The sequence below is a fragment of the Bombyx mandarina genome, chromosome 10 (genome assembly GCF_030267445.1).
Source record: "Bombyx mandarina strain Sakado chromosome 10, ASM3026744v2".
Classification (NCBI taxonomy): domain Eukaryota; kingdom Metazoa; phylum Arthropoda; class Insecta; order Lepidoptera; family Bombycidae; genus Bombyx; species Bombyx mandarina.
Window position 1 is genome coordinate 7555672 of NC_143217.1, and position 12100 is coordinate 7567771.

A 12100-nucleotide genomic window follows, 5' to 3' on the forward strand; every position below is an offset into this window, starting at 1 on the left:
AGGTCCCAGTACAGTAACAACGGCTGCCACACCTTTCAAACCGAAACGCATTATCACGGCAGAAATAAGCAGGGTGGTTGTATCTAGGTACCCGTGCGGACTCACAAGAGGTCCTACCACCAGTATAATTAATTCTAAATGAATATTTAATAATTTTTGTCGGATAAACCTAGTCTATGTCTCAATCTGGCCCATAAACCTACATCTTTTAACATCATAATAACAACGATCTATTAATCGGTTGCTACGTGAATTTAAAAAGCAACCACACATTTTTATACACACGATATATTAGAGAGAGAGAGAGAGAGAGAGAGTATTATTTTTTTACTTTATTGTACACCAAAAAACAAATAAACAGTGCGATACATTAAATACAAAAGATATTATATTACATCATTACCAAAATGGAATGGAAGATGGAATTATTATTATTTTTTAATGTCCGTTAATTTTTTCGCAAACAAATGCAATTGTGTTAACGGAATGGAATCAAATAGATACAATAAGATTTGAGATTTAGTATTCGTACAACCGTACACCGTGGAGGAGAGCTCATTCCATAGCCGGATGGTACGTGGCAAAAAAGACCTCTGAAAACGCAATGTAGATGACCGCAGTGGCTCCAGGTAGTATGGATGAACTCTACTCCGGTGGCGAGCGGTGCGATGGTAAAAACGAGATGATGGTATCATCTCGAACAAGGAATAAGGCACCAAAATTCCAAAAACCACCTATATTTCACAAACATAGTGATTCCGACCGATTATCGAACTAGAACTCATTCGTACAGTAGTTAAGATCACTAACCGTTCGACTAATGAGTAGTTTCTTAGGTATCATAAAAGGAAACCTAGAGTATAATCTATCTTCTATATATATAAAAATGAATTGCTGTTCGTTAGTCTCGCTAAAACTCGAGAACGGCTGGACCGATTTGGCTAATTTTGGTCTTGAATTATTTGTGGAAGTCCAGAGAAGGTTTAAAAGGTAGATAAATATGAAAGTGCTCAGAATTAAATAAAAATAACAATTTTGTTTTCCCTATGATGTGTCCCCCGTCGGACGGATTCCTTTTGTTTGTTTTAAGTTTATTTTATATAAACTTTAATAATTAAACTATAATTTATTTTATATAAAAAAAAAAAAAGTTTAGATCTTTTATTTATCGATCGAGGCACTACGAAGTCTGCTGGGTCAGCTAGTTAATTATATTTTTAGTGGTATTTCTTTAGTTCACTTGACTCTTGTACAGTCGAAGCGGACACAATCTCTTTTGCCTTTCGCTTTATGAATTCAAAAATCAGTTGTTTAATTTAGAATTGCACGACAACCGTTCGTCCCGCACAGATGCAATTACGGACAGTGTTTACATTGAAAGATTACGCTACAAAAAACTAGGTAACGAATATAACGTTCCATGTTAATAAATGTGGGTTTGTGTAATGAAGAAACTCGGACAGCTAGGCGACTCAGAGAAAAAAAAGACTACGCTATTGTGGAGTTAGTGTAGGAGTTCGTTTAGGAACTATGAATAAATGTGTCACAGTCCAAGTATGTCACAGTCCAATTTTTTTTTTCATAAATAACCACAATTTTATTACGTTCCCACGGTTTTAGAGTTTATAGTTTAAATACGATGTTTATGACTGAGCGATGTCCGTCTATTTTTAAAATACGTGTGCCCTTAGTTAGCGAGTTTGCCCTTTCACAATCCTTAATTACGGTTGAATATTAAATGTTTTCGCAACAGAAAATACACTCTAATTTCGGTGTGTGTGTGTGTGTGTTTACATATAACGTTGTGTATAAAAAGGTAGTTTTCCCTGAATACTCTTAACACTAAAACTGCCGGCAGTTCTTGTGTACCTATTCCAGCCGCGCTCGGTCAAATTGACCGGTAACTAAAAAAGTTATCGATTTTATTAGTAAAAACAGAAAAAATAACTAGTCGTAGCACTAGTAAGCACTCGTAAAAAAAATTATATGCATATATTCTATGAATTAAAGTTTGATGACCATGTGAATTGATAATTTTAATGTGTTAATTTTACACAAGTTTTTTTAAACGATCCATTTGACTCGTACTGCTTAACTGTTATTGAAGAACAAGAGAAACAAAAAACAAAAAAAAAGTTGAAAAACAGTTATGTCGTAACGATGGGTATTTTCCGTTCAGATCGCCTGGACGAGAGAGGTCTGCACGATATGACGCGAGCGCAGAACAAATTGGGGTCAGGGCGGCGCGGGCGTCGACCCGCAGACTCTGACGGTCTTACTCCCCTCCGCCCGTCACCCGCTCACACCCCGCTCACCCCTGAGCCTACCTACTCCCTTGTCCCCGCTTTTCTGATAACTTTTACTCGCCACTTTCACTCAAATGATATTATTACGTTGCGTAATCTTTATCCAACACAACTTTGCGCTTTTAATATTATTCATAATTAAATTTATAATAATGCGCGATGTTTATGGATAACTAACCGGTCCGTGAATTCGATTTATTTACATCTCGTTAGCTGATTTTAGAAAAAATATAATATATCATAATAAGTTTAGTGATTTGAAATTGAATTAAACATAACAAAGTTATGTAAGTGTGATTTAAAAAAATAATTAATTAATTTTTCCTAAACGGTTATGTGACGTAATTATTTTCAATGAGATAGGTCGTTAATTATTTTGAAGTTTGAATAAATGAATCATTGGAAATATAGATTATATGCATTTTCTAGTCCGGTGACGCTGACTTGGTCTCTCTAAGCCATCAATCAGCTTCGGTAGAAAAAAAAAATGCATTTAATCAACAAAATCGTATACCCATAGCAAGTTGATTGAATTGCTGCCTCTTTATGGTTAAGTAACAAGTAGGTGAAGGATGGCGAAGTGTAATGATGAAATTCTTACAAATCACATGTTTACTTCTCAATATTAACACAAATAACTCGCCTTCGAGTTTAACAACAGTGCTTTCGCTGATATAAAATAATTGGTTAACATAGATTTGTTAACATAAATCAAATTTGATTGCGTAAATTAACTAACAAACATAATCAAAATATGGCAATAGTGTTCGTTGTCAATAAAAAATTAACGTTTTCCTCTTCTTTTTTTTGGTGCGCGTCACGTTTTTTGTTTTGACGATTTCTTAAGAACTTTAAGTATTTGGACGGTATGCTGTTTTGAAGTAAATAATTAAGGTTACCCACATAGTGTGTGTGTGACGTTACAGGTACGGATTTAGTGTGATTTAAACAGTTATTTGTGTGTGGGGTGCGCGGCGCAGAGCGACCAACGTGACCCAATTGCGGGCGGGTGAACGAACTCGAGGCCTTGATCGCAATACCGAGTCGCCGCGCCGCCCGCGCCCCGCGCCCCCCTCTCCTCGTACACGTCACACATTACACACGCAATACATTGTTTCAATATTATTTTTACCATACACGCTTCATAAAATAAAACATTTACGATCGATCACACGAGTTTAGTTTACGTCGCGTAAAATTGTGATCGATGTTTTGTTTTTTTTTTTTTTCCAATACTCTAAGCAGTCTTATTACTTTAAGGTTTTATTACCAATTTGATTTATACTTCTAATAAATCATTTCTCGACGAATAAGGAAGAGGTTTTACTCGAACGAGTCCCGAATTAGAAATACCTATAATGCTTAATTAAACTAATGCTTCGAAATGTCAAATAATTAATTTAAGTTTAATCAAAAAACGTGTGTTGAGAAATAATTCTAAATGGTTAATATGTAATTTAGTTTAGCCTATAAGCTATCAATCGATAACGAACGTTGAGTTAGGTCAGGGACTTGACTTGAATTGAACATAAAACAGTTAATTTCCATAAGAAATTGTCTGTTTATTAATAGACTGTACAACACAGTAACACAATAACTTGCCGAATCATTAATCTTTATAATTATTTAAAAATAATTGAAATTCAAATAAGATTTTCTTTACAGGATACTCCCTAATCTAAATCAAAATGTAACTATATTAGTTATCAAGTCTGCCCAGTTATAGTGCCTAGGCGCATAGCGAAAAAGAGACAGTAAAATTTTGTTGGTGACTCCGCATAACGAATCTTTATTGCGAAACAGAATGTTGTCACTATTTGCGGGTACAGAAGTGCCATGAGTGGGAGTGGGACAGCCGTACATCTCAAGGTTTCTTGTGGATTATTATTAGAGTATCGCCGCTAGATTATTCCGAGTCGACCTAGATAGCGCGCGGGGCCGTTGACCGCGGGCCCTCCGACTGCGCACGCGGCCTCCAAAATTAAATGGCATTCAACGATGGGTTCCACTTGCGAAATACTCAAGTCAACCATAAATTCTGCTCATAGATTCGGATGCTATTCTTGCTGATCATATATTTTCCGTACATCATATAAAATATAGCTTTATTCATACATATATTGATATGGTTAAAATAAGATCGAAATATTTTAACTTCATCATTTGAAGTATACATTATTACGTATATCGTTTTTTGAAATAATATTATATTTCCGTAAAATTACCGTATTCGGAAACGGGCAATATGTGTTCATAAGAAAGGTATTAAAAAAATATGATCTTGTTGCGATTACATTTTAAATCTAAAAATAGTTAGTTCCTACTTTAGATATACATATATTTAAAAAAAACGTTTTTTATTATTGACAAGGTCCAAAAGTCAAAACATTTAATTAGTTACTTCATTGTTTCTATAGTTAAAAATGTTTGTATATAATTTCTCAAAATATTTAAAATTTCATTCCTAGTCCAACGTCCGACCGATTAGAGAAAAATGGGAAGCGGGGGGTATGGAGGGGTGCGGGAGCGCGATGGTGATTAGCGACGTCGAATATAGCCGGGAAGGCCGAGGGCAACGAACTCCGTTTGCCCTAGATTCGCGGCCAGCCCCCGCTTCACCTGCACCGCCCCGCATTCGCCCGCCATACCAGTCTCGTATGAAAGTGAAAAGGACTTCTTCTATCCCTATTTATTACTACAGTTATTTAATCAATCGCTTTACAGAATCATTCATAGTAAAGATTATTATTATTATATCATAGTGATAACCTAAAATTGATATTCGAGCGGAGAAGTTCGTTTACACGAAATAAATGTTATGAGAATTTGATAACAATAAACAATGAAATACAAATAAAATAATGAAAAGCTAATAATTAAAGGCAGAGAATTTAGAAGCATAACTGAGAGAATGTGATGGTGGTGGTCGTGAGGATAATGATGGGACTGACCTGCTAGGACCCTGCCCAGGAGTAGATCGGAGTCGTTGGGCGGCGATTGAGCAGTAGCGTCGCTAGGCTCGAGTTGGTGGTGGCACTCAGTGACCGTCATGTCTGTCGGCGGGAAGGAGCGCGGGAGACGCGTGAGGCGGCGCGTCAGGAGCGCGTGCGGCCGGCGGTGGCGTCGACGCGAATGGCGCGCGCCCGCTCTACGCCGCCCGCACACGTAGAACCAGCTACGGGCCGCCCGCCCCTAACGCCACCCACCCTTACTACACTTTTTAGTTTTTCAATTTGTCATATAAGTCCATTTTCCACTATAAATACTATTTCTTCCTCATTACTCAACTGTGTAACAATTTTCGAAAAAAAAAAAAACTTTTTTGGTTCGTTGCAGACCTTTTTTGTTTTTTTTTTTGTTCTCCTATGTTTCGAAATCTATTTTAAAATTGGAATAAAAAATTTAGAAAAAAGGAAGATTACAATAATTATTTTTTTTGGTTTTGGAACGGAAGATTACAATATTTTATTTAAAAATAAGAACGTCTCTATAAGTATTAAATACTCAACGACATCTTAATGAAATTATTCGTGTAACCAAATATATAAGAACGGTTTGTGTTGATACGTAATCTCTGAAACGGCTGCATCATCGTGTGATTACGAATCCAAATGTCAAAGATAACAAACACCATTGACGTTTCAAAATCTAAATTCAGTGTTTCACTGTATGACTAATCTAGTTTATAAAGCAGATATTATTTTTCTTGTCTCCACCCTATCCCCCTAGGTGGAGTCGGTACAGCGAATTTTCCTATTCCGATCTCCTCTATCAGCGATCATCTCAACACTCACTCCTCTTTCTCTCATATCGTCATTGACACACTCCATCCAAGACTTTTTCGGTCGACCTCTTCCCCTCTACCTTGCACTACTATTTCCATACATCTCCTAGTCACATGCATCTCCTCACTTATAAAGCAGATATTATGTCAATGTATCTCTGTTTCAGTCCATTTCTAATCGATCTAATCGATCTCCGAATAAAGAGTTAAAAAAAGGCGACTCGTCATTTTTACATTTCAAAAACAACTCAATACAATTTAATAAAACGCACAGTAAAGTCGACGTCTAACATTTTTGTAACTGTTTTTTTTTATTTTTTTGTGCAACGACATGCGACAGAAATAGGCAGGGTTGTCCTATCTACAATTGGGATCTTACAACACTCTCCGGACCACTAGTATAATATGACTCTCGAATAACAAGTGGTAGTAAAGCGAAAAGAAATATACGTACCTCACAATTGAAAATTCAAACACAGGTTACTTAAAAAAAGAATAATAACAAAGGCTAATTTAAATTTCTAACCAGAATCCTTGCTCTTTTTAATTTAATTATTTTAAGCCGAAGACGGCTTCATTAATTAAATGAAAATGAGCGGATTTAAATGAGGATCAGGCTGCGAGCACTTACAGATTACACATTGTGAATTAATAGTTGAACAATGTTTAAATCAAGAATGGTAGAAAAAATTAACATCAAACACGTGAGGTAGAATTGTCACATGTATGGAAAATTTGCTTCGAAACAATACTCGAATATTTTTATATTGGAATATTATATGTGTTCAGTGTTTTTTCCATTCCTTATTAAATGTATACAGTACCATCGCGAAGTAAATACTCCATTACTCCATTGCAAATTTTATCTTAGAATATTATAGTCGCCAATTAACAAAGACACGGAACCCTAAAAAATATGCCTGCCTATGAGAATACTGGGAAAAGTAGGCCACGGGCGCTTCTTCCTTTGTCTTTCAATGTATTTTTGAATAATTCAACAAAACCAGTTTAGAAGCTTTTTGAGTCGTCTATTTCCAAATAATCACAATACGAGACTACATTCTGTGTATTCATTTAATTATTTTTTTATGTTAAATAGGTATTGATAGGTCATACGTAACATAAATATATTAAGATTTCAAACGACTGTGTTATTTGTATTATAGAATAAAGTACTTGTGAATTTTTAGTTTCGTATAAAATTATTATTTTTCCAACCTTACCTCTTATCAATTTTATCATATAAGAAATATACATAATATAAGAAATTGAAGTCGTCGTGGTCTAAAAGATAAGACGCCCGGTGAACTCGTATCGAGCGATGCGATTAGGCCGATGTTCAAAACTCGCAAGCAGGTAGCAAATTTTATGAAATGTACGTATTTCATACGAATGATTTCCACGATGAAGAAATAACATTGTATAATAAAAATCAAACCCGCTATGATGTCTATGGGGTCCACTTAACACCAGGTGCGCCGTGAGCTCGTTGGCCCATTTACGTAATAAAAAGAGATCGTAAATGCGATTAATATACAATGCTATCTCAAGAAACTGTATGTGCATTTTCTTCTACTTGACTTTTTCCCACCGGCAGGGGTAAGCGAAACATAATCAAATTATAACATAAATACCTAGTCAGGTCATAAGTATTGTCACACAGTAAAAACTTTTCTTTTAGAATGCTGGCCACAAAAAAGTTTATTGAATTCGAATTTCGAATTGTTCATGAAAATAAAAATGTATACTTTTAGAATTTTACTCATTTTTAAATATGGAGTGGACGCTTAAAGAAGACCGTGTTGCAGTTATTGCGTTGCATCGTGGCGGTTACGCGCCAATTCAAATTTTTAACATACTGAAAAATTTGAATATAACCAAAAGATTCGTTTATCGTACCATCAAACGATACAATGAAGACTCTAGTGTAGATGACAGGTCAAGAAGTGGTCGCCCTCGGTCTGTTAGGACTCCAGCAGTGATAAAAGCTGTGAAGGCGCGAATTCAAAGAAATCCCAAACGTAAGCAGAAACTGTAGGCCCTTTAGATGGGGTTAAGCAGAACCACGGTGAAAAGGGTGTTAAATGAAGACTTAGGGCTTCGGGCATATCGAAAAAACAGGACATCGTTTGAATGCTCGTCTAATGGACCTGAGACTGAAGAGATGCCGCGTTTTGTTGTAGCGGTATGCGGGAAAAAAATATCGGGAAATTCTTTTTTCGGATGAAAAAAATTTTACCGTAGAAGAGAGCTACAACAACAAAATGATAAGGTGTACGCACACAGTAGTGAAGAAGCGAGCAACCGTAATCCGCGTGTCCAACAAGGTCATTTTCCATCCTCGCTCATGGTATGGTTTGGAGTTTCTTATTGGGGCTTAACAGAGGTACATTTTTGTGAGAAAGGTGTAAAAACGAATGCAGTTGTGTATCAAAATACAGTCCTGACGAACCTTGTGGAACCTGTTTCTCATACCATGTTCAATAACAGGCACTGGGTATTTCAATAAGATTCGGCGTCAGCTCATAGAGCGAAGAGCACACAAGACTGGCTGGCGGCGCGTGAAATCGACTTCATCCGGCACGAAGACTGGCCCTCCTCCAGTCCAGATTTGAATCCGTTAGATTACAAGATATGGCAACACTTGGAGGAAAAGGCGTGCGCAAAGCCTCATCCCAATTTGGAGTCACTCAAGACATCCTTGATTAAGGCAGCCGCCGATATTGACATGGACCTCGTTCGTGCTACGATAGACGACTGGCCGCGCAGATTGAAGGCCTGTATTCAAAATCACGGAGGTCATTTTGAATAAACTTTAGTGTCATAAGAATCTATGTTTTGTTAAGTTCATTTTGTTATATGAATAGTTACATAATGAATAAACTTGTTTCAATTATTTTACATTAAACTTGTGACAGAATTTATGACCTGACTAGGTATGTGTACTTGGTGGACAGCTTTACAAGATGGGTGGACGAGCTCACAGCCCAACTGGTGTTAAGTGGTTACTGGAGCCCATAGATATCTATACCGTAAAAGCCGCCACCCACCTTGAGATATGAGTTCTAAGGCCTCAGTATAGTTATGACGGCTGCCCCGCGCTTCAAGCCGAAACGCATTACTGCTTCACGGCAGAAATAGGCAGTGCGGACTCACAAGAGGTCCTACCACTAGTAATTACGCAAATTATAATTGTGCTGGTTTGATTTTTATTACATGATTTTATTCCTTCACCGTGGAAGTCAATCGTGAACATTTGATGAGTACATAATTAATTACAAAAAAAAAATTGGACGTTTTATCCTTAGACTAAAAATTTAGGCTGGGTTTTTTTTTTATGATCGCCGACCTATTGTTGTGTCCGAATGTTTTTTCGTATATTCGGAAGCATCCAACGCTGTCCGCTGAACTGAAAACCTAAATCTAGAATTGGCGAATCAGTCGGTGAGCCGAGAGCCGTGTTTATAGGCCAAGGCGACCAATTATACAGCTAGAAGCCCGCCTGGCCGAGCGTTATGACCGTCGTATCGAACACATCGCGTTTAAACGAGTTTCAATAATGACAGTGTTCGTTGCCGCTGACATGTTATTGTTTCCAACACATAAACCTTGAAGGGGATCTTTGTGGTGAGCTAAATTATACCTTGTAAACGCTATTAATTACGGACGGAAGTTACTTTGAAAATAATAAAACGTAGTACAATAGATTTTATGATGCCTAATACGGATGTCAAGTGATTTTTTGTTATTACTAAAATCTAACGATAAATACGGGCGAACAAGGCGAATCAAATTAAAAATTGTTGAGTAATGAGGAAGTTATAAACGTTTTAATTTTAAACGCCAGACAGAGAACGCACTATTTTGAATAATGACGTCAACGTTCAAGAGGTTCATACAAAACTATTCCCATGCATCAGCCCGCTGAGTTTCTCGCCGGATCTTCTCAGCGGGTCGCGATTCCGATCAGGTAGTAGATTCATTCGCGAAGCAATTGCTCTTGAGTTGTTAGGTCTCCTTCGGAGGCGCTCGGGCAGTTGTTAGCAAATCCCACCCCTCCTGGCTGAACCTTTGCTCGCCCACCTGTCCTGGTGAAACTGGAAAGGCCTTCGGGCCACCAGTAATCTATTAATCATAAAAAAAACAAATTCTATTATCAAAACCATTAAAGTTCTATCTTTCTGTTGATGGGGTGTATTGTAAGACCACGCGGGCAAGTAAGTTTGAAGGAAATTCAATTGAGACTTCGACCTCATGTCTCAAGGTAGGTGATATCATTCAAGTTGTGATGCTATGCCGCCCCGTATGCACGAGTGAATCAGTATATAGTGCTAAAAGTACATTCCAGTATATTATATTTATATTATTTTTTGTCATATCACTCTTGTCAGAGCGGTCGTGATCGTCATTCAGTATCATTGCTGTGGTCAGATGTTATGTGCCTCACGAGTAATCGCCACTTCACCCGGTTTGTGCTAAGCCTGGTACACTCACGAAAACAACCGCCAACTACCAACTTAACTTGGTCTTATATTTATATAAGAAGCTTTAACATTGACTTTAAAAGTAAAGAGCTCCTCCTACAAATTTACAACACCTAATTCATCTTTGAGGCATTTATTTTAGAAACTCCGATATTCACGTGTGTCTATGTGTGTGTACAATTATTTCTATTGCGTATGGAATTGGTGTATAACATTTCGTGTTTTTTTAAGTGACAGATTCTCATACAACCGATCATCTGCCATTTTACACTTTTAGGGTTGAAATCACGAAAAGTTCTTCAGTGGTCTATGTATTCTTTCAACATAAAAAACATTATCAAGCAAAATTTCGTGTTTGTAGCCCTAGAGTGGCTTAAAATTTTTGGTGTAGAACATACAATCATTTATGTAAAGTTCATTATACGTTGCATTGAAAATTACATTATACTCGTACTTTCACTAATTTTTACATTCTTCATTGAAATTAGATTCCATTTCATCCGTGCGACCGTTAGTTTTCAAGTTAACGTTATAAATTTCAAAAGAATTCAACCTACGTACATAGAATGAAGATTTTACTGAAAATTAAACTTATACTGAACTTTAACTGAGAATTTTAAGGTTGAAATTGTCTGACTACAGTCCACAGTATCCACTGCAGCTCGATATACACAACGAGTAAAGTATGCATGAGTGCACGAGGTCAGAGTTCGGGTTAAGCTGGAACCGGGCAGCATCAGGTCGTGCTGACGTCATTACAGGTCGTCACCCCCGTCCCCGCGTTCACCCTCTCTACTGCACCGTAACTATAACTTAGCCAATTTTACAAACACGACCGTTGTGTGTGTTCTACATAAATTTTCAAATTTTACCAATCGGCATCTCTATATGAGTATTTGAATTTATTTGTAGTGGAAGTATTTTGTCGTAGACATAATTAAAAATACTTTTACGATTTAATCTCATATTTATTATTGTCATTACATTATTCCGACGTTTACTGCTTTACAGTTTTCGTGGTAACGGACAGGGGCCCTGAAACTGCAATACTTTAAGACAAATATTTTTTCTGTATGGAAACTAGCGGCATCTTGTAGCGGATGCCCCTAAACAAATACGTTGTAAAAGTTAATGCATTTAATTATTGTATAACTAAACACAGAAAGTAAGCAATTAATAAATCATACAAGTCTTAATTTGTTATAGACAAATTGATTAAATTTTATCAATTTGTCGTTTCTGAAAATTTACAAAATCCTTCATTAAAAGTAAAATATAGGATAGGTAATTATGTTACTGCCATCTACAGGAGCAATGAGGAACTAATCGAAGCGAGGCCATCTAATGGCCGACGCCCGTAAACATTTTTTTTTAGTACTTGAGTTGCTTATCTATGACTAATTTACACGTATCTATGGTAACGGACAACTGAGGTTTTATTTGTCGATGTGAACATTGTGCTGACTACCGTCCAATTTTCCATTAAAAAAGGTTTTTGATATTTACGTTTTACGATTTCCTTTCAT

The 12100-nt window shown here is 36.7% G+C and overlaps 1 protein-coding gene across 2 annotated transcripts in view; it reads right to left on the reverse strand.

Annotated features, from left to right (window-relative positions):
* Nucleotides 1-12100, reverse strand: part of Eip75B (Ecdysone-induced protein 75B) — a 123448-nt gene that overhangs the window by 49579 nt on the left and 61769 nt on the right. Inside the window, exon 1 of one of the 2 annotated variants that reach the window (XM_028171539.2) lies at nt 5258-5439. The exons of the other annotated variant lie outside the window; for it this stretch is intronic. Within the exon in view, the coding sequence (XP_028027340.2) occupies nt 5258-5357 (100 nt within the window). The 5' untranslated portion in view covers nt 5358-5439. Of the gene's footprint in view, nt 1-5257; nt 5440-12100 lie in introns of those variants that run through there. 2 annotated transcript variants of the gene reach the window in all.